This window comes from Scophthalmus maximus, chromosome 17 (assembly GCF_022379125.1).
Source record: "Scophthalmus maximus strain ysfricsl-2021 chromosome 17, ASM2237912v1, whole genome shotgun sequence".
Taxonomy (NCBI): Eukaryota; Metazoa; Chordata; class Actinopteri; order Pleuronectiformes; family Scophthalmidae; genus Scophthalmus; species Scophthalmus maximus.
Genome location: NC_061531.1, coordinates 11,555,571 through 11,575,878, shown reverse-complemented (window position 1 = coordinate 11,575,878; position 20,308 = coordinate 11,555,571). Strand labels below are relative to the sequence as shown.

General features: G+C 44.6%; 4 protein-coding genes across 5 annotated transcripts in view; 1 reads left to right on the top strand and 3 right to left on the bottom strand.

Annotated features, from left to right (window-relative positions):
• Nucleotides 1-313: 313 nt before the first annotated feature.
• On the top strand, nucleotides 314-8,013 carry trap1 (TNF receptor-associated protein 1). The gene is made up of 18 exons (XM_035614219.2): nucleotides 314-537; nucleotides 1,523-1,696; nucleotides 1,798-1,880; nucleotides 2,000-2,140; nucleotides 2,384-2,455; nucleotides 2,640-2,800; nucleotides 2,985-3,094; nucleotides 3,180-3,253; nucleotides 3,542-3,697; nucleotides 3,913-4,033; nucleotides 4,282-4,351; nucleotides 4,529-4,676; nucleotides 4,817-5,002; nucleotides 5,096-5,234; nucleotides 5,912-5,997; nucleotides 6,193-6,338; nucleotides 6,439-6,511; nucleotides 7,135-8,013. Exons 1-18 carry the CDS (start codon nucleotides 417-419, stop codon nucleotides 7,234-7,236), a joined length of 2,163 nt encoding a protein of 720 aa, XP_035470112.2. The 5' UTR covers nucleotides 314-416; the 3' UTR covers nucleotides 7,237-8,013.
• A 13-nt stretch (nucleotides 8,014-8,026) lies between these two features.
• Nucleotides 8,027-11,989, bottom strand: LOC118288288 (MAPK regulated corepressor interacting protein 2). Its single transcript, XM_035614220.2, has 5 exons — nucleotides 11,565-11,989; nucleotides 11,406-11,475; nucleotides 10,759-10,898; nucleotides 9,408-9,497; nucleotides 8,027-8,410 (listed from the first exon to the last, which is right to left on the bottom strand). Exons 1-5 carry the CDS (start codon nucleotides 11,614-11,616, stop codon nucleotides 8,340-8,342), a joined length of 423 nt encoding a protein of 140 aa, XP_035470113.1. The 5' UTR covers nucleotides 11,617-11,989; the 3' UTR covers nucleotides 8,027-8,339.
• A 404-nt stretch (nucleotides 11,990-12,393) lies between these two features.
• LOC118289465 (glycerophosphodiester phosphodiesterase 1) lies at nucleotides 12,394-17,502 on the bottom strand. 2 transcript variants are annotated; one of them, XM_035616518.2, is made up of 7 exons: nucleotides 17,005-17,502; nucleotides 16,571-16,639; nucleotides 15,804-15,979; nucleotides 15,298-15,403; nucleotides 14,621-14,713; nucleotides 14,155-14,366; nucleotides 12,394-13,959 (listed from the first exon to the last, which is right to left on the bottom strand). In XM_035616518.2, exons 1-7 carry the CDS (start codon nucleotides 17,353-17,355, stop codon nucleotides 13,809-13,811), a joined length of 1,158 nt encoding a protein of 385 aa, XP_035472411.1. In that variant the 5' UTR covers nucleotides 17,356-17,502; the 3' UTR covers nucleotides 12,394-13,808. The 2 variants fall into 2 exon arrangements, with proteins under 2 accessions (XP_035472411.1, XP_035472412.1); XM_035616519.2 differs by lacking the exon at nucleotides 16,571-16,639 and having other exon boundaries at nucleotides 17,005-17,500.
• Nucleotides 17,503-17,825: 323 nt separating this feature from the next.
• LOC118288675 (dynein axonemal assembly factor 5-like) overlaps nucleotides 17,826-20,308 on the bottom strand; it is a 30,495-nt gene continuing 28,012 nt past the window's right edge. Inside the window, exon 14 of the mRNA XM_035615025.2 lies at nucleotides 17,826-18,914. Coding sequence (XP_035470918.1) covers nucleotides 18,760-18,914 — 155 coding nt within the window. The 3' untranslated portion in view covers nucleotides 17,826-18,759. The remainder of the gene's footprint in view (nucleotides 18,915-20,308) is intronic.

Here is a 20,308-nt window from a genome sequence, read left to right as displayed (position 1 = left end):
ATTGCAAATGACTTGGCTCTTCTCAGCATCAACATAACAAACTTAGTTACACAATCTTTTATTTTAGTTAGCTAATTTCAACATATGTTAGATAATCACCATTTGACCTTGAAGGGCACATTTAGAACTGAAAATTAATTAATTGATAACGGGATTAATATTTTGGACACATTAGTACAGATATACAGATCAGACGTGTTTTCAACTTGTATCACAAATTAAATTGTGCATTTTTGATTTAATCATTTGAATAAATATCCACTTCTCATCAGGCAGCGCGATGACACACTGTACTGACGTCATCACGAGGCGAGGGGTCCTGTCTCGGCCGTCTCGTTCAGCGTGTGTCGCCCGGACGGTCAAACAAGTTGTCGGTCTCCGCTCGTCTCCTCGTCTCGTGTCTCACGGTTGTCTTCATGTCCCGCTGTCTCGCTCTGGCGCGGTTCGCGCTCGGTTCCTCTCAGAGGACCGGCTCACGGCTGACGACGTGCGCGCGAGGGCTCTGCGGCGCGACTGTCTCGCGCTCCTTGTCCGCAGGTGAGCTATGTTTGTTAGCGTTAGCCTCCGGTTTAGCTGAAGCACAGAGACAAGGTGAGATTCAGGCAAACTGTGGTGCGGCTGAACGACACACCATCCACCCTGTGGTTTAATGTCAGACCGTCCGGGTTTTCAGTCCAATACTTCACTTTGAAGCTAAACGATTTCAATCTTTAATACACAGTTATTACATCATCCTGTCAGACTGAAACTCAAACTCTTGATGATTTTTCATTTTTAGTTGTATCAACAGATAGGTTGTGCAGTTATGGCACCTCAGGATTCGTGCAGGGTCTGGTTGTTTTCTCAAAAAGATTAATAAAGCGTAAGGTACTCTGTATTACAGAGCTATTGATTGTATTGAAGTTTAAATATTAATGTAAAATAGTATGATTTGGGCAGAAATGTTAGTTGTCAAATGTTATTTCAGCACTTAAAACTAGATTTTAGAAGATATTTATTTTCTGCCAATTATCATGTTGTGTTTAATGATCAATTAATGGTATTGTAAATAATTTCTGTTGCGCATTACAAACCTTTTAAGTGCTCCTCAAGAGTGACGCTGCTGATGCGGAGTCTAACATTAAAGGTTGGATTAAGCGTTCCACAGATATTGAACCGCAGGTGTTATTTCTGGTGTAATCCGTATCAGCAGCGTTGTCACCCCTTTATCACCCAGTGGTAAGATTTACACACCATGGTATCCCATGAAGTTGAGTGTGGATCTGATGGTTTTGTTCCTCCCTATACAAACATACATGTCTTTAATAAGTGATCACTTGAGATCGGCTCTTAAAAGTTTCTCCTACACTTTGCTGTAGGTAATAGCCATTCATCTGATTAATCGGTTTTATTTTCCACTCCTGAGTCGATTATTAAGTGTAATTATCAGGCCTTTGAGTAGTAAGCCAAAGGCACCAAAAAGACACCAAAAAACAATGAGATGATGTCACACCCCAACCAACCGTCTTACTCCTGTTGTCAGACGTTCGGGTTGGACAGCAGCAGCAGAGGTGGAGCAGTCGGCCGAGCATGTGGAGCGCTCAGCGCTCCTGCCTCAACCTCTGCCAGCAGACTTACTACAGCACCCAGGAGGTCGAGAAAGAGCCCGAAGAGGAGCCGCTGCACACCATCATCAGTGACACAGAGTCTGTTCAAGGTGCTCTGACAAGTAGAGTTGTCACCTTTGTTGATGGCTCATAGCTAATCATTTGTCAGACTAAATGTGATCTGAATGTTGTTCTACCCTGATTTCCCCAGGCAGCTTCTCCAAACATGAATTTCAGGCTGAAACAAAAAAGCTGCTGGACATTGTTGCCAGGTCCCTGTACTCAGAGAAAGAGGTAAGATGGTCTATAGTGGAGAACAACTTAGCGAGACCGACATTTTAGTTTAAAAAAAAAAAAATGTATATAACTGCTCCTGTCTGACTGGATTCCCTGACTCTTTCTCATCCCAACAGGTTTTCATCAGGGAGCTGATCTCCAATGGTAGTGATGCTCTGGAAAAACTGCGTCACAAACTGATGACTGCGGGAGGTGAAACGGCTCCCATGGAGATCCACCTGCAGAGTGACACTGTCAAGGGCACCTTCACCATCCAGGTACACCCACGTGAAGAGATTTTACTTTGGGGGGGGGGGGGGGGGGGGGGGGGGGGGACATTTGCCTCCCAGTTTGTGAAATACCCTGGAAACACAAGGGAAAATCATTGTCGTGGGTTGCTATGGGCTCATACTCTTCCTGGTTCTGGTTTTGAAGAGGATTGCCACCTGGTGGATAAATATCGTACAACAACATATGACGACTTCTTTACGAATGACAGGGATTTTCTGTATTCTTAACAGGACACTGGAGTGGGGATGGATCAAGAGGAGCTGGTGGCCAATCTAGGTACCATCGCCCGCTCCGGTTCAAAGGTGACCACTGTTCCTTTCCTTTCTCACTCAAATTATTTACTCATGTATGAATATGTCTGTCCTGTGTGTATAGTTTAGCAGCTTTTACAATTCAGCTTTGTGTATCTCACGTGTTCAACGGGTAAACTGCTTGTTCACACTTGTATAAATACCATGATGACAATCTTCTTTGTGTACAATGCAGGCATTTTTGGACGCCCTGCAGAACAAGGCGGAGGCCAGCAGCTCCATTATCGGTCAGTTCGGGGTGGGGTTCTACTCCGCTTTCATGGTGGCAGACCATGTGGACGTTTACTCCCGCTCTGCTGAGCCCGGTGCACCTGGGTACAAGTGGTCCTCTGACGGGTGAGAGCAATTAGAGGAAGGGTTTTATTTCCACATCAAGAGGAGGAGGAGGAGGAGGAGGAGGAGGAGAGAAATGTCCTGGTGGCAATTCCTTGTTACAGCATAGCAACGCATGTGTACACGCATCTGTGAAATGAGTGTGAGTGTATGATCCTCAGATATTCTCTGCCATTGTCTCCCTCAGCTCTGGAGTTTTTGAGATTGCTGAAGCCAGCGGTGTTCAACAGGGAACAAAGATCGTGCTGCACCTCAAAGACGACTGCAAGGAGTTCTCCTCTGAGGACAGAGTCAAAGGTAAAACTGCTGAAGCTATAAACACATAGAGCAAACGCACAACTACATTATTCCATGTGATGACAAGTTGTTGTTTCTCTTTTAGAGGTTGTAACAAAGTACAGCAACTTTGTGAGCTTCCCCATCTTCCTGAATGGACGGAGGCTCAACACACTGCAGGTGAGGGGCTGGTTCTGATGCTCACTCGTTTTCCAAAGACTCAGTGAACGAGTGCAAAGATTCACAAACTTCATCATGTTATGGTTGAATACATTTACTAACGTTTGTGCAGCAAGTTTTACTGTTACACTTAAGAGAAGATTTGGGGTGAATTGGGGCTATGGTATGATTTTCTTCATCTCTAAATATTATATACATTTAAATTTAGATTTTTCTGATAAAATATTTTCAACAATTATAATATGAATTATAAATTTTCATCGTTGTTTGACCTATGCGTCCCTTCAGGCCTTGTGGATGATGGAGCCGAAGGAGATCAGTGACTGGCAGCATGAGGAGTTCTACCGCTATGTGGCTCAGGCCTACGACAAGCCCCGCTACACGCTGCACTACCGCGCCGACGCTCCGCTCAACATCCGGAGCATCTTCTATGTTCCTGATGCGGTGAGAAGCTCAGGGCTTAAATCAAGATTTTTTTTTTTTACTCTTTTAGATTTGGGAACCAAACTTGCAAACTTCAAAGCCCCAAAATCTGGTTCAACAAGCCCATAAATAAAAACATTTGTTTAAATGTCATGTTAATCTAAGTAGATCTCTCCAGACAGGACATACTTTCAGTGGCTTTCAGTAAAGTGAAGTGATGATTTATTCACCAACAGAAGCCGAGCATGTTTGACGTGAGCAGGGAGATGGGCTCCAGCGTGGCTCTGTACAGCAGGAAGGTCCTGATCCAGACTAAAGCCAGCGACATCCTGCCCAAGTGGCTGCGCTTCCTCCGAGGTCTGGATCCTCCCTACCGCCTCCACCTTGCTTTTAGATGCATGATTTTATGTATTAAGTAACAAATATTATTAATTGTATAGTCATGGTTAGGTGTTTGGTTGTAATGTGTGTGTGTGTGTGTGTGTGTGTGTGTGTGTGTGTGTGTGTGTGTGTGTGTGTGTGTGTGTGTGTGTGTGTGTGTGTGTGTGTGTGTGTGTGTGTGTGTGTGTGTGTGTGTGTGTGTGTGTGTGTGTGTGTGTGTGTAGGTGTGGTGGACAGTGAGGACATTCCCCTGAATCTGAGCAGAGAGCTGCTGCAAGAGAGCGCCCTCATCAGGTATAAGACCAGCATTACAGGTTACTGTAATCTATATTTTATATGTAATCACTGTTGTCTTTTACCCTTTAACAAAATCAGTTTTTTATGTAATATTTACAATATTTTTTTTTTTTCATTAACTCCCAACATTGACCTGCCGATGATTGATTTCTCTGCCGTCTCCTCTGGCCTCAGGAAGCTCCGTGACGTTCTGCAGCAGAGGGTGATCCGCTTCCTGCTGGACCAGAGCAAGAAGGAGCCCGAGAAGTACAACAAGTTCTTTGAAGACTACGGCCTTTTCATGAGGGAAGGCATCGTCACCACCCAGGAGCAGGATGTCAGGGTGAGCCATCGTTTGGTTTAAAACGGGGGAAAAGTGATAAAGACGCAGGGGACCAGGCTTGATGTCACCAGAGACGTGTTGTCTGTAAGTATCGTTGACAGCAGCAGTCTCTTGCTCTCTCCGTGTCTTTCTCTCTATAGGAGGATATCGCGAAGCTGTTGAGGTTTGAGTCGTCTGCTCTGCCTTCGGGCGAGCACACCAATCTGATGGAGTATGCCTCTCGCATGAAGGCCGGCACGCGCAACATCTACTACATTTGTGCCCCCAACCGCCATCTCGCAGAACACTCTCCCTACTTCGAGGCCATGAAACAGAAAGAAATGGAGGTGAGAGGCTGAGAGTGACGATTAAAAATCATGTTCATTTATTTTTAAATGGCTTTTGGGAACTGCAGTGGAAACTTTGTTACGTGTGTGCAGGTGCTGTTCTGCTATGAACAGTTTGACGAGCTCACCCTGCTCCACCTCCGGGAGTTTGACAAGAAGAAGCTGATCTCAGCGGAGACGGACATCGTGGTGGATCACTACAAGGAGGAGAAGTTTGAGGACAGCAAACCAGGTCTCATTCATCCTCTCGTATCAAGTTCCCGCCATCATACCTTCACCCTCATGCCATAGAGGATATCAGTGTTAAGTTTCTACTTGGATGAAGCTAATTAATGGGAAACGCTAAGGCCAGAGATATACTTACTGTTCAGCCACACGCCCGTGTAGACAACCAGATGCACGGTGAGTGTAATTGCTCACATACTTGCTGTGTACAACGCGTGTTCCTGGAGGATTCCACTAGAGGACACAGCACAGAACTCGGACTGTAAAGAACTACCAGATTTGCATTCTGTAAATTTTAAAACATGGCAACACTGCAGGAGGTCTCCCCATTGTTACTTCTTAGATCATGGCAAAAAATATCACGGCGCCATCGTAGATGATACGTGAGGCCCTTAAATCAACAATGTCATGACAATGGCGAGTGTGTGCCTCTACAGCGCCCTCTACTGTCCATGTGCGTATTACATCTTTCATTTCTGAAGACGTGCACAACCGACGCACCAAACAGAGGCAGGATACTCGGTGCAACCATGATTCGTAGTTAAAACCAATATTTGAAAAATGGTTGACGTGGGTCAGCTCAGAGGGCAATAGCTGTGACTTGGCAGGTCTGGGAGTTGTAGTTGTAGCGGGAGGCATCTTGTCATGGCTGTAATCCCGTTGACCGTCTTCTTTCCTGTGCAGCCTCCGAGCGCCTGACACAGGAGCAGGCTGACGACCTTCTGGCCTGGATGAAGAACGCCCTGGGTCCCAGAGTCACCAACATAAAGGTAAAGACGAGACTAATATGTGTCTGGGATTCTGACTTTCACAGTGTTGTTGCCAGCTGTTAATGAAGCGAGCCTGCATTTAGATATGTATAAATGTTTTATTTTTTCCAGTTTAAAAAGCATCCTGAAAGTAACTTCTTACAGACATGTTGTATGATACGTTTTCTTATGATACGTTTTTCTGCGGTCCCGCAGCTTACGCCTCGTCTCGACACCCACCCAGCTATGATCACCGTGCTGGAGATGGGTGCTGCTCGCCACTTCCTGCGCACCCAGCAGCTGGCCCGCTCCGCTGAGGAGAGAGCTCAGATACTGCAGCCCACACTGGAGATCAACGCAGGGTGAGGGATGGTGTGGATTTTACGAACTGTACAACATTTAAATAACGCAGGATTTCATGTCCAGCTCTCACTGTCCTGTACTTTTTCCACCATCTGATAGACATGATCTGATCAAGAAGTTGCAGGCACTGAAGGACACCAACTCTGACCTGGCTGGACTGCTGCTGGAGCAGGTACTGTGGATTTTTGAATATTTTAAATAAGAAGTCTCCCTGTTATCTGACCTGCTCCTGTTTAAATTTAGCTGTTTATACAAACTCAAAACTTGCAGTTGCTCCTTTATAATACAAATACATAATGTGGGCGTTTGCGGCAAAGATTTCTTTGCAAAAATACAGTTTTTTTTCGCTGATAATCTCCAGTAGCCTTTCCACTTAATTACTGGCAATGTTGTGCAACACTTGTTCATGTTTTACATGACCAACCTCAGCTTTAAATTTGAAACATCTGCAGGATTTGTCGAGTTGCTTTATTAACCGTGATTTGACAGCGTTCAGTCAGTGGAAGTGAACTGGAGTAAACTGGTGAATTGACCAGAGGAACTTGAAATGAGTGTCATCGTATCGAGGGAATCGGAGCTGTCGAAACTTCATTTGTCTTTACTGTCAGTTTTTAAAGAACAGGTGGTTGCACCTCCTAAAAGTTTTTAACTGGCAACCCGCCTTTAGTTTCCTGACACTGGTCCATTTAAAGAAAAAAGAAATCATCATTGTGCGAAAAAAAAAAAAAACGTCTTTGCATCCCACCAGTGCAGATTTAAACATTCACTTCCTCATAATCTACATTTTTCTTTTAGATCTATGACAACGCCATGATCACAGCAGGCCTGAATGACGATCCCCGACCGATGATCGCCCGCCTGAACGATCTGCTGACTAAAGCTCTGGAGAAGCACTGAGAGCTGCATGCGGACGGACTTTGATGACTGACGTATTTACAGCCGCCGAGGGGCCCACAGAGCTGGAGAACTGCAGTTTGTGAAGAAAACTAGGGGCCCTAATCCGGGCCATAAAAAAATCCCATCGCTTTCCTCCTCTGGTGTTCTTCAGCTTCTCTTGTGGAGAGCACATAAAGGCCGGGGAGAGATGAAGTGCCAGCAGCGTCCTCGAGAGCTTCTCCGCGTCGCTACTTTATTTGTTTAGCACCGTTTCATCAGGAGTTTAAAAATTTGGTTTGTATCATTTAAAATACTGTTCCAGTGCGACTATCGCACTCCGATCATGCGTTGACATGTTAAATACATGATCAAGATAAATGACATCCACGTCCTGAATAATCTGGATTCAAGCCAGACACAAACAAAGAGGAATAAAATAAAATGGATTAATTTAAAAAGTACAAAAGTGTGGAAGTAAAATGCTCTTGAGATCTTGAATCATATTTCATGTCCTATTGAAATGTGTAATACGAGCTGATGGGTGTTACTCGACAGTGATACGGTCGGGGGGGAAAACCACAGTTCATAGTGAATAGAGCATTTACCATTCTTTTTTTTGTACAAATGTGTATTCTTAACTGGTTTCATTTGTATTAAAGGATCTTGTGTAAATGAACCTAATGTGAAAAAAAATCTACTTAAAATGGTATGTATGCATTTATGGAGTTGTTGGTGTGTCTGCGTCAAAAGTGAAGGTGAATAAACATGGATCCACTCTGTGACAATGATAAAAAGAAACCAATTCAGAGACTCTTGGAAAAAAAAAAACAACTTTACTTTGTTTTGAGGACGGTGAGATGAGGAAGAGCCTCAACGTCCAGACATTGTCTGTCAACGTGCCGTCTGAGACCGACTCAGTGTTGGGAGTATGAAGGCAAGAGTTCCAGTGAGGTGATTCTCTGTGGTTTCTGCGTCGGCGTCCCAGCACCGTCCAATCATTTGAATCACGTCAGGACACTGACCCGTTCACACCTGCTGCTGCTGCTCCCACGTTTCCTCTCTGTGAGCTATTCTGCTCCAGGTCTCGCTTCCTGACCGCCTGTCAAGACCCACAGAGCCCGGTGTCAGGACAGCTTGTCTATGTTGGCTAGGAAGCGCTGGGCCCACCACTCGTCCAGGTCGATGGGCACAAAGTCTGGAGAGGAAAAGGAATCAATTCATCTGCAATGAGCGACAACATTAAATGTATATAACCATAGCCCCTGATTTTCTTTGCTCTTCACCACTATTAGTTTATACATTTAGTTATAAATGCAATATCATAATTAATCATTAAAAAAAAAGTATCTTTGTGTTTCGAAACAACCGCCACATGCCTTGGTGTCGCCAGGAGCTGAGTTTGTTGTTGGTGGTTTTATTTTGAAAGTTTTTACCGGAAATAATAGTTTGGTACCTGGACCGCATATGTGTGTTTACAATCTTTCGTGTTCACCGGCCGCCCTCTGGTGGTCACAACTATGAAGTGCACAACTCTGTTTAAGTCGCGCCCTTTAAAAATCTCAAACAACAAATGAAACACCAATAACTCCTGTGTTGATAATATCTGCGTTACTTTAAGAACTTATTGATCGTCATCTCAAATTATACAGTTACCGTGCTAGCACTTTCCATTTTTTCCTCAATAAAGTTGCCAAATTGATGAACACCAACAGAAAAACTATAAGAAAATAAGAAACATCCTCTTAATGAATGGCACGTGTTATATGTTGTGTTGTTTTCAATTTGGATAATCCGGGAATAAAGTAAGAAACTTAAATTCATATTTCTTAATGTGTCATCAGAGTTGGTACATTTAATTCAGACAACAAGGAGAGAAGAGGCCTGTTTTTGCCCGTTTCTCTCCAGTTGGAAGGATCGGGGGCAGCTCCATTAATCCTTGGTTGACTGGCTGTCATTAACCAATTCAACCTGATGTCCAGGTTACACTGATCATATGCATGTGGACTGTCATCACAAAAGTCTCTCAGGGCCACGTGCCAATGCACATGACCAGCAAAGCTCGACGCTAAGGGACTTTTTCATATTTAATTAAATATTTAAATAATTGTCCACTTATTTACTTTTAATCGTTGAGACAGACTTGTTCAGGTGTCAAAGCGGGCGTATTCTACATGAAACGAAGTTGTACTCACTGTCCATGAGGGTGGGAGTGGTTTCTACAAAGTGGACTGCGCCCTGGTTCTCCTCGGGCCTCTGCTCTTGCTGCACCACCTCCTGCCAGGCTGGAGACACAGCGACACATGGTCAGTACAGCCGCCGATAACGCTGATGAGCAACTGCATGTCCAGCATTTGTTTTTTAAATCAGACCTCTGATCAGCTATCGGAGCACACAAATCGGGAACACGTTTATATTTGTGGTAAAGCAGGCTCCATTAAATAAATACAATTGAAAAGGATATTATAATAAATGAAGAAAAAAAGTTCTTTAACCGCAGTGTCACACTCAGGGTGTCAAACAAGTAAAGTACACATGGAGAAACACTTCAAAGACCTGTCACCTCAGGCGAATGTTTGTATTTCAAATTATGCAGCATGTAGACATACTTGGCATGTCTTGTGTGTGTGTATTTGTGTGAGTGTAAGTACTTCCATCTTTGAGAGGATCAATTTGAGTCATTGACACAATTGCACTTGGCTGTTTGAGAGTTTCAACTTGGTTTCAGGGTTACGGTTTGAATTAGGTTACTGGTCGAAAACTGTAGTTGCAACGGTTGAAGTTAAGGTAAAAGGGTCAGGGGATGCATTTTGTCCTCACAGAGTCCTCACTAATATAGAAGTACAAGTTGTGTGTGTGTGCGATAATAACTATAAAACTTGACTTTATCTCTTCTGGCTGCAGGAAGGGAATCAACCCCCCGAACAGCAAACGTTCCAAACTGGGGAGGCGAGGCTAGTGTACGACCTTGTCCGCTCAACGACAAGGTCACTGAAGTTGTTTATGAGCCGCGGAGGGCGAGCTCCAATGCCAACGACTCTCAAGACACAGAATACAGGAGTCTATGCCAAATGAAGTCTCCTGGAGACTGAATGGGCATGGGGATTGAAAAAAAAAAAAGAAGAGCAGCCCACTTCAAAACTGGGTCAGTGTGTAGGGTTTCGCCCACAGAGCACTTCATCATCCTGTCTGGAGCTTCTGTTGCCTTTTTTCACAAAGCAGATCTCAAGAGTGGCTGGTGGCTTTGAGCTGAAGCCCAACAATGCCGTTTCCCACAGGACGAGGGTCCCGGAGCGGGTGTGACAACAAGTCTCTGCTCTGCGCCTATCATGGCTATCAGTGTCAGAGCAGCTGTGTGGGTGAGGTCTGGGTCTGGCAGGGTGGAGGGCGGAGGAGGAGGCAGCTGGTTTGGCCATTCTAGTAAACTCTGATAGTAAAAACAATGTCATTCACAAAATAACCAGTGGGCACGGTGAGACAATGGAAAGTCTGGTTTGGCCTCGCCTTCTCGTCTTTCCAGTCGGACCGTTCCGTTCACCTCCTTACCGTCGTAGACGAACTTCACGTTTTCCTCGTGTGCGGCGGTGAAAGTCTCTTCCTGGCGGTCGTCTGCGGGCAGAGCCGGAGTAGGCTGATGGTACTTCTTACCATTCGGGCGGTTGAAAACTATCTTGGGTGCAGGGAGGCTGATGGGTAACAAGGAGAGAAACATGTCACAGGTAGCGCCAGGGGGTTGGCATACATATACAGCACATGATCTGAGCAACGCGTCTCCCAGGCAGGAAGTGTCGGCCTTTTATAGGCTTAAAGTCAAGCAAGGTTGGCCGTGCAGGAGCCGAAAGAGAGCGACAGCTGAATGAACGGCCACGTGCCACAAGGTCAAACTCGCAGAGTGAGCCTGGCAGGTTCGAACGCATAAAAACGAGACCCATCACGACCGAGCCTGGGGGACGGAGCCGCGGTGTGAAGGTGTGCAACGCTGCCTGTCTCGTGCTGATGACGTCCCTTTGGCTGTAACACACTTAATGTACCAGCACAAACAATGTGTTCCCTTCATACGTGGGCCAAAACCAGTGATATTTCCAAACGGATTCACGTGGTTATGAGTCCCACACCCACAACTGAGGGCACCGATGAGATCTGTCATTACATGTCTTGGCAACTGGAACTGTCTCAGAACTTGTATCACTCACTCGGGCAGATTCCAGGACGTCTGCTTGTGCTTGAAGTCGTTTATCTTGTTGTCCAGTTGCTGCGTCGGCCCTGGAAAATGAGAGAAAAGTGCACGTTGCCTTTACATTCAATAAGTAGCCGAGCTAACTGCCAAAAAAATGAAATGTGACGAGTCTGACCTGTGCGTCGCTGCGTGACCAGTTTGCTGGGACCTCTTGTGATTGTGTACATCGTGCGCACGGAGTAGTCCCCTGCGAACTTTTCAGTTTGGCACCGTGACGTGACAACAAGCACAGTCCCGGACACAAGTGGAGCAGGTGTCAAACAAACTGTCCCGGTGTGAGAAGTGTGCCCACCCCCTGCTCTTCTGGTCGGGCTGAGCTCCAGAGCCCCGAGGAAACAGCCACGTGCCGCGCTCCGCTCCGCTCCGCGTAAAAGACCAGAAGCTCGTCGGACAGCAGCGACCCCCTCACCCCTCACCTCTCACCGGTCGTCTCCGTCCCCGCCTTCACACTCCGGTGCCGAGGTGTCCTGCACTGCCCCAATGTCACACGACCCGAGGTGCCAGCGATCACGCTTACGGCCAGAGGACGCAGGACGCACAGAGGACGCGCCCCTCCTCCACGTCCCTGCGCGCCTCCCCCGGCGCTTTAAAGAGACAGTGTCCCGGGACACCGGGGGCCTCGGGGGCCACGGGGGGAGAGTAGAGTTTCATCTCGTTTGACCTTGTTGGACCCCCACAACAAAGTTACATGAATCAAATAAATCCAATCATCACAAATGAGTCAAATGTATCCAATCATTTATTCAATGGGGGTGGATTGTCTGCTCCTCCAAGTACAACCCCCCCCCCCCCCCCCCCCCCCCCCAACACACACACACACCTGCCCAACGTTTCTGTGTTTACTATACACACACCACTCTCATACTGTACACACACACATCCCTGTTTACATATAGTCTATAGTGACATTGTGCTGTTGTGAATCACAAAGAGAGACACACAGCTCAGTATCAACAGAACCCTTTTTATTATCATCATTATTAATTAAGGATTTTACACTTAAAAGTACATTATGAACTTATATCAGTTTTTTCAAACTGGCTTTAAAATTCTAAAGATTAATTTTGAGCCAAAGCATTAAAGATGAAATGTTTCGATGAGTGACACTGTGACAATTAATCTCTTAACCACAGGCGATGTACAGTACGAGAAGGAAGTGCGAGAGAACTGTTCATTTGAGAAACAAGTTGTGACCAAGATGAGGTTGTTGAAGCCTTTCGCCTACAAACACGAATAAAAATACTTAAAAAATAAAATACAGCCACCACCGAGGACAACAATGCCACATTCTCTGAATCACTTTTGATTCCGGTTACAGACAAATGATGCTTTTTTTTAAGGCAAATTATGAGATTCTTCATGGTCAGTTTCTTAAAATGCAAGCGTGTTCAGGCAAAACAGTGAAGCTGAATTAAGATCAAATGAAGTGAAACAGTATTTCTCCCTTCAAAGTCTGTTCCAAGTAATGTGGAGAATTATTTCGATCATTATGTGAAGTGATTCATTTTGCACACATTATGTCTAAAATGTTAAACGAATAAACGTTGTGTGATTCTAGAAATTAGATTCAAGACGTCGCTGTTTTTTTTTTTTTAAATTCCTGCCTAAAGCCAGATCATAAAGCAAGTTTTCCTTCTCCAGCCACGTTTTCTCGTGTATTTGTGCAACGTACGTTAATTTAGCACGTCATGACAGCGGGCAAGTTTCTGAACAATTGCACAGTCGCCACGTCAAGTTGTTGAATATTCACAATCGACCCTCCGGAGTTCATGATTGAAAAAAGTATATCAAGAGAGCGGGCGTGACGCAATCATGTCCTACGTCTAGTTACAGTCTATGATGGTGTCAACAAAGATCAGCACAGAAGGTAGAAAAGATCCTAAAGGTAGTTTAATCCTAATCCCTGGCCCAGGAGAGCTGGACGTGTTGCTGCTGGTAGTAGGATACGGACAGTTTAATGTGCCTGCAGATTTAAAGGGAAACCACCTGTATGCCAGCTACAGGTAATATGATGTATCCTTACCTCTATTCCTCTAAAGTAAATCATGCATTCTCATCAAGCTTGGCTTGGTCCATTCCCACTACAGAGCTTGTTAGCACCAAATTGCTCCTTATATTAATCTTATTCTACAGGTATCTATTTTCAATGTTCTTTAAAAAGACACTAAAGAGAGTTACTTGTCTTTGTCATCACTGACTTTCCGAGTTCTACTTTGTTCATAGTGAAGCTGTGAGACATTCAATTTTTTCTTTATCGCTCCTGTATGTGTTGAGCTGTGTGTGTGTATGTGTGTGTGTGTGTGTGTGTGTGTGTGTGCGTGTGTGCGTGTGTGCGTGTGTGTGTGTGTGCATGTGTGTTTCAGTAATAATGGGGATCACAGTCTTCCAGCAGACTGTCAGTGATGTAGCCGATCTTCAGCAGGTTCTGGTAGTAGCTTTTCTCCGCGGCGGTGTTAACAGTCCAACCGACCACCTCCACACCTCGCTCCGCCCAGTACCGGACATAGTCCCTGAGCGACAGACAGGAGGACGGAAAGGATGAGAGAGCACAGCGCTCGGTCAATGAGGAACAGGAGTACACCAAATAAATGAGAAATGAGATGAAAGAGGCAGCACCTCATAACATCCTAAACTCTGTGAATTTACACACATCTCTGCCTCCTCGCATTGCATTGTAGTGACACATCACTCTTAATTTCACCCACAGTGAGACAAAGTCTTTCTGCACGAGGATGGCAGAGACTCCACAAAGTTTCCACAGCAGGTGGTGGTGAGCCCAGTCCAGCAAGACGTCGAGAAACCCTGTCCAGAGCTGAGCCCACGTCGACAGGGTCCGAGGGGTGCCATCGCCGAAGCGGCTCAGTCTCCAGGGCCGGTGGGTCAGGGCCGTGACAACGTTGGGGTCGGTCTGACGCATCTGTGGAGTTCAGTGGACGACAACATGCTGTCTTATTAGAAGCCAGACAAAGGACTTTCATTTCATTCAGACCGGCTGGTCTCAGATTAGTCACTCCCTTTAATGTAAATACACTAAATAAGTAAGTTAATAAGAGAAAAAGAAAACCAGATAAATGAAAAGCAGCTTTAACGCATATTTCTTCCAATGAACATAATAACTTTCTAGAGTTGGTAATTAGTCATTTCTGGTTAATTATTCGTAACTTTTGTTACCTTGTAGATGACTTTGGGTTCAAAGGAGGAAACGATGCTAGAATTGTAGAGGACAGGGAACTTCTTGTACATCTCATGAAGCACTGATGCAGCCTGGAAAAGAGAAGAAAAAAATGAGTTTCCTGTAAAAACTGGTGAAATAATCAAGAGGCCATTGTGCAACTACGTGAGAAAATATTCAGAGTGGTTCAGAGGCTACGTTGTACCTTTGGGATGACTTCATTGAGCATTTCCTCTTACAATACTCAAGGTGTACCCCAGGGCTCCGTGCTGGGGCCCCTCCTGTTCACCATCTACACGCTCAACCTTGCTCTGATCATCCACCACCACGGTCTAAACTTCCACTGCTATGCTGATGACACGCAGCTAAATCTCAATACCAAACCATCCACTAAACTTCCCCCACAGTCTGGTGGCAACTGCCATCTTCCATGGCGTCCGGTCAAGACCACTAGAGTCATCATCCCCAGCTTCTCAACTATTATTTTCTGTCCTTGGATGGTTTATATTTTATCTTCCAAACTCTGTAAAGCGGCCTTGGGTACTTTGAAAGGCGCTATATTATTATTATCCTTGCTGAAAGGTACTCCATCTATACGTAATATATATCATCATCTTTTTTTCAAATGAAAAAATGTTACCTCTTGCTTTATATACTATGCCAGTATATTTAGCACCTTATCAGGTTGACCTTTGACATCGAAGAAGATGGTCAGCTGGTGTCTCATGCATTCCTCCACGGCCTCCCGCAGAGTCGGGACCTTCTCTCCACGGAACTTCTCTCTGGAGACGAGAGACACCACAGAGATTCTGAGATGATAGTATTCTTGATGTATGAGTCACACATTCAAGTCTATTTTTAAAAAACCGAGGAAGGAACAAAGATTTTTTTTTTCTCCCTCGAAGCAGAGGCTAATATTCTCAGATATGCACAAATCTAGGTGGTATTTTCAAACATGATAGGATAAGAGAGCGACAAAAACTTTAAACAGTGACGAATTTGGAAAGAGCAAGTGGTCACTGATATGAAAACTACTTTTCTGCAACTCAAACTTCTTTGCAGGAAGATCCTCATACATTATCTATTAAGTAAATCTTTTTTTTGGACACATTATTTTCCTCATCAGAACATGAAATCCCAAGTTTTAGGAGAGTTGAGGTGACAGTTTGACAGGAAGCGTACTTCAGCCTGTGATGAGCAGCGGCATCTAATCTCCTCAGTTGGACAATTTGCAGTTTGCCAATGGGTCCAGAACCGTTGGTGGTGCGGTCAACCGTCTCGTCGTGCATGAGTACCGGCACGCCGTCGGCCGTGAAACTCAGGTCCAGCTCCACTCCGGTCGCACCGTTCCTGCTGGCCTGGAACAGAAGATCACAGGGCGGGGAGGAAATGAAAAAAGTGCTAAGTGCAGCAGCAGTGAACTGAAGACTAAACTGAATGTAGACGTGAAACATGAAAGATGAAGAGGGTGAAGACAATCAATACATTAAAGTGGGGCTTTTTGACCGTACGTTTTCTTTTTTCTTCCTAGGTCACATATTGTAGACTCTGTCACATTTGAGCCCCTCGCTCTTTCAAGTCCTTGCCCTTTATAGTAAATGATCAGAATATTTTTGTTCGCTCATTAATGTTTCACTGGCAGCCAAAGTCAGAGGACTAGTGTCCTACAATGCCCGGATCGTCCAGATGAGAAGAAAACTCTGAATGATTGAATATTCCCTAACAATAAAGACAAACAATATTAGCGGTAGTGGGGTTTCCTATCGGGATAATTAAGAGACTAGAGGACCAAGAATCTGCCACATTATGCACAGATACTGGTCCTATACCCAGGGACTGATCTGACACAGTGAGAGGAAAAAAACAGCATGTGATCCAGTGTTTTTCATGATATGAGGTCGATGACCAATAGTGTGGAATAGAAGAAAACTCATCCTCGTGTCCAGTACCTTCAGAAAGATGTGCACCGGCAAGAGAAATGTACAGGATGGCAATCGTGTCATCTGCAAGTCTGTAATCTAGAATTCATACAGACTTAATTTTACACAAGGAGCTTGATGAGTCACTGATCTGCAGAGGTCTGATTAGAAAACCTATGCAACAATTTCTGCTTACCCTGCAAAATAACGGGGAGTCACGACATGCAAAAACGAATACACTACTGAGCCTAGACTACACTAGACTATCTATCATTGAAGTTAAATTAAATTGTCTAATGTCTTTACACAACACTAGGCAGATTCCTACAGAAATCAATATTAATATTCTTGTGTTTTGGATGATGAATATGTGCAGCCTACATTTCTATAGGCTATTCTATCTGTAGACCAAGGGCCACACGAGGCTCCACGTTCTCATCGGAGCAGCCGACTGATGCTCTGACCTCGCGGATCGCTGCCAAGGTGTTCTCCGGGGCGTCGTGACTCCCGCCGCGGTGCGCCACCACCGGGGCGCCGCCCGCAGGAGCCCTGGGCCGGAGGACGCGGCCGGCCTGCTCCGCGGGCACCGGGGGGAAGCGGAACATCACCATGAAGATGTAGAGGAACGCGGTGAGGAGAGAGGCCCCCGTGGCGCTCCTCGTGCCCAACACCAGCAGCACCAACGCCGCAGAGAAATACATCAGCTCGTCTCCGATCTGCAACATGGTGCAGGGAGGGATGGAGGGACGGGAGGTTCGTGTGGCGACCGGACCGGAGGATGAGAGTCGTCGTTCAGGGTGATGGGCAGAGGACATGGATGGAGATCTACCGTCGGCGCGCTGGTGACCGACTACATGCTGACTGCGGTCGATCCACCCGTCACTCGGTTCTCCGCGGTCGCACCGGCAGACCCCACATTTGGAGTGCCCCCTTACTGTAGCCTTTACGGTAGATGCATTGGAATTGGAACCGGCGCAGAGCGAGCTGATATCCAGAGTCAGCGATATCCGGTTTTCAAAATAAAATGTTAACACAGAATATATATATATATATATATATATATATATATGTATATGTATATATAATTGCCTTATGTATATGTATATATATACATATACATAAGGCAATTTTCCAGAAATTACTCATGGATTTGAGTTTAGAACATCACGACAACACACATTGTAATCTTGTGAACACAATCCAATCAGTCTTATTCCTTATGGCTACATAACAGCACATAGAGGTGAAGAGTAAATGTGTGTTTTTTAAAAATATATATACAGCATACAAATATGGTTATATTTAATATAAACACATTATTTTGAAAACAAAAACACGAGCCAGCTCATCTCAGACTCAGCACCATCTGAAAGCTGGGAAGTTGAGAGTTTGGCTACAGGAATGAGAGTTTCATTGGAATATGGAAACACAATCACAGTGAATCAAACATCAGCTTGTCTTCATTTGAACCAAATATCAGAAGCAAAGCAATTAAATGCAACACATGCAGAAAAAGAATATCCTTGACAACTGGTCAAAGCTTGAAGGATCATAGTAAAAAGTTAACCATAAAAAAAAGAAAGAAAGAAAGAAGAAAATAAAATCATCTCAAAGAGGAAAAACTCTTTAATGTCGGGCCTGTTATGTCAAAACATATGCTTTACTTTTATTTGGAAAACTATTATAAAAAAACCTCTCCTAAAATTAAGGCTGTCTGTTATGGGGCTAATATTCTAGCTATATCGTGTGTGTGTATGTGTGTGTGTGAAAGAATCTGCAAATGTGTGCCGAGATTTGTGAATCCATACAGGAATTTGCAAGTGTGGAGAGTTGTGCAACTGTATCACAATCTGTGTGTGTCTTATCAGATGTGTCTGTAAACAAATCTGCAAATGCGTGTATAGATCTTTGAATGTATAGATAAATGCATACATAGATATTAATGAATGAAAGGTGAAAAAAGTGTTTTGCTCAAAGAGCTGGAAATATAGATAGTCATCGGTTACAACGCAAGCGTTTTACACATGATTTTTGCGACACTTCTGTCGTGACAGATCCGCAAATGTGTGTTGCGATTTATCTTTTTTTTTTACCCTGAGCTGAGGTATGGCAAGTGCAGCAGCAATTTCTCATCACCTTTCACACACACACACACACACACAAATAATATCGCTACAATATGACCCCCATAGTCTGTTTGTTTTTGTACGTGTTTCACGTCACTCAGGACAGTCTGCTGTTGTCTCTGCGGGCAGTGAGCTGATGTGCTGGAGCAGCTGGTCGCAGTAGTGAGGACTCCGCTGTTTGTCTCTCACAGCCTCCACTTCCCTCTTCAGGAGGGCTGGGTGGACCAAGCTGCCTTTCTTCAGGATCTCTGCACAAGCACAAGCACAAGCGCACACACACACACACACACACACACACACACACACACACACAGACAGACAGACAGTAGTCAGTGGGATATATTCAATGTAAAAAAACAAAACAATAAATAAATCAACATCCTGTGTGATACAACTTATAATGAAGTTACATTACTTTTATAAAAGTATAAAATTCCATGGCTTTCTAATATTTCAGAAAGGGTTTTTTGGGGGCGTTTACATCTTTTACTAAAGATAATCAAAGCAATAATATTTAAAAATAGTAAGTAAAAGATACGCATTCAAAAATACTTTGAGCATCAAATGTAAAAGTTGCAGAGCAGCCTATTTCTGTATTATATTGTTATATATCACAGCCAGGACTGGATTATTATCAATGATGAATTACTGTTGCTGGAGGAGGTGTAGCTACTATCAACTACATTATGTCGTTTGGTAGTTTATTCTTAAACAACGCCACTGATTAGTTAACACAATTTTGTATCTAAAACACAAATCCGAAAAATAACCAGTAACTGTTGCCTTGCTCAAACCTTGCTGGGATCTTCTATGTTTTTAATTATCTAACCATACCTTCCCCAATTGTATATGAAAGAGCATTGTGCATGTTGGTGTCAGACACGTTTAAAGTCAGATGCCGATTCGATCTCGTCTGTGACAAAGTCAAATTGAAGTCAGGACACCAGGAGATAGCAGTGATGAACCACAGTACATCCACGCTGCAAACTTAATGTGCCAGTGCCCTTTTCCTCCACTGGGAGGCAACAATTCTCTTTTCAAATCCTTTCCTCCCATCATCCCCACACTGCTATATTTCACAGGTATATAGAATTACTCAAATTGCTGTCGATGGATAAATGCTACGGAAATCTCAGTGAAAAAGTGCTGTTCCAGTGGTGACAGGCCATCCCTCTGGATGAGTTCGCTCATGCACACACTCATCATCCGATACCTGCCTTTGTTCTAAAAGGAGATGCAGGGGGATTTTTTAGCTTTTGTGCACACTGTACTCAGCTGGGGACGGAGGAAGGGGATGTGGGACTCTGAATTAAAGGAGAACAATGATGACTTGTGAGAAGTGAGTTTGATCCGTGCCAACAGTGTGTGTGATTGAGCAGGTAGCGGGCCACGCTGCCAGCACGGTGGGATTAACAGGGTGGCGGACGGAGGGAGCGACAAGGAGGAGGGATGAGAGGGAGGCGGTGCCGTCCGTAATGCTGTCGGGACATGTTGCCTTCATTAAGCCACTTCGCAGATATGCGTTTGAAACCCAAGAAGCATAAGAATGGGATCAACTATTAAAAAGGAACAAAGAAAAAAGAGAGTGGGGGGGCGGGGGGCGGGGGAAGGAGAAAAAAGAGAAAGCTTCAAAAAGAGTCAT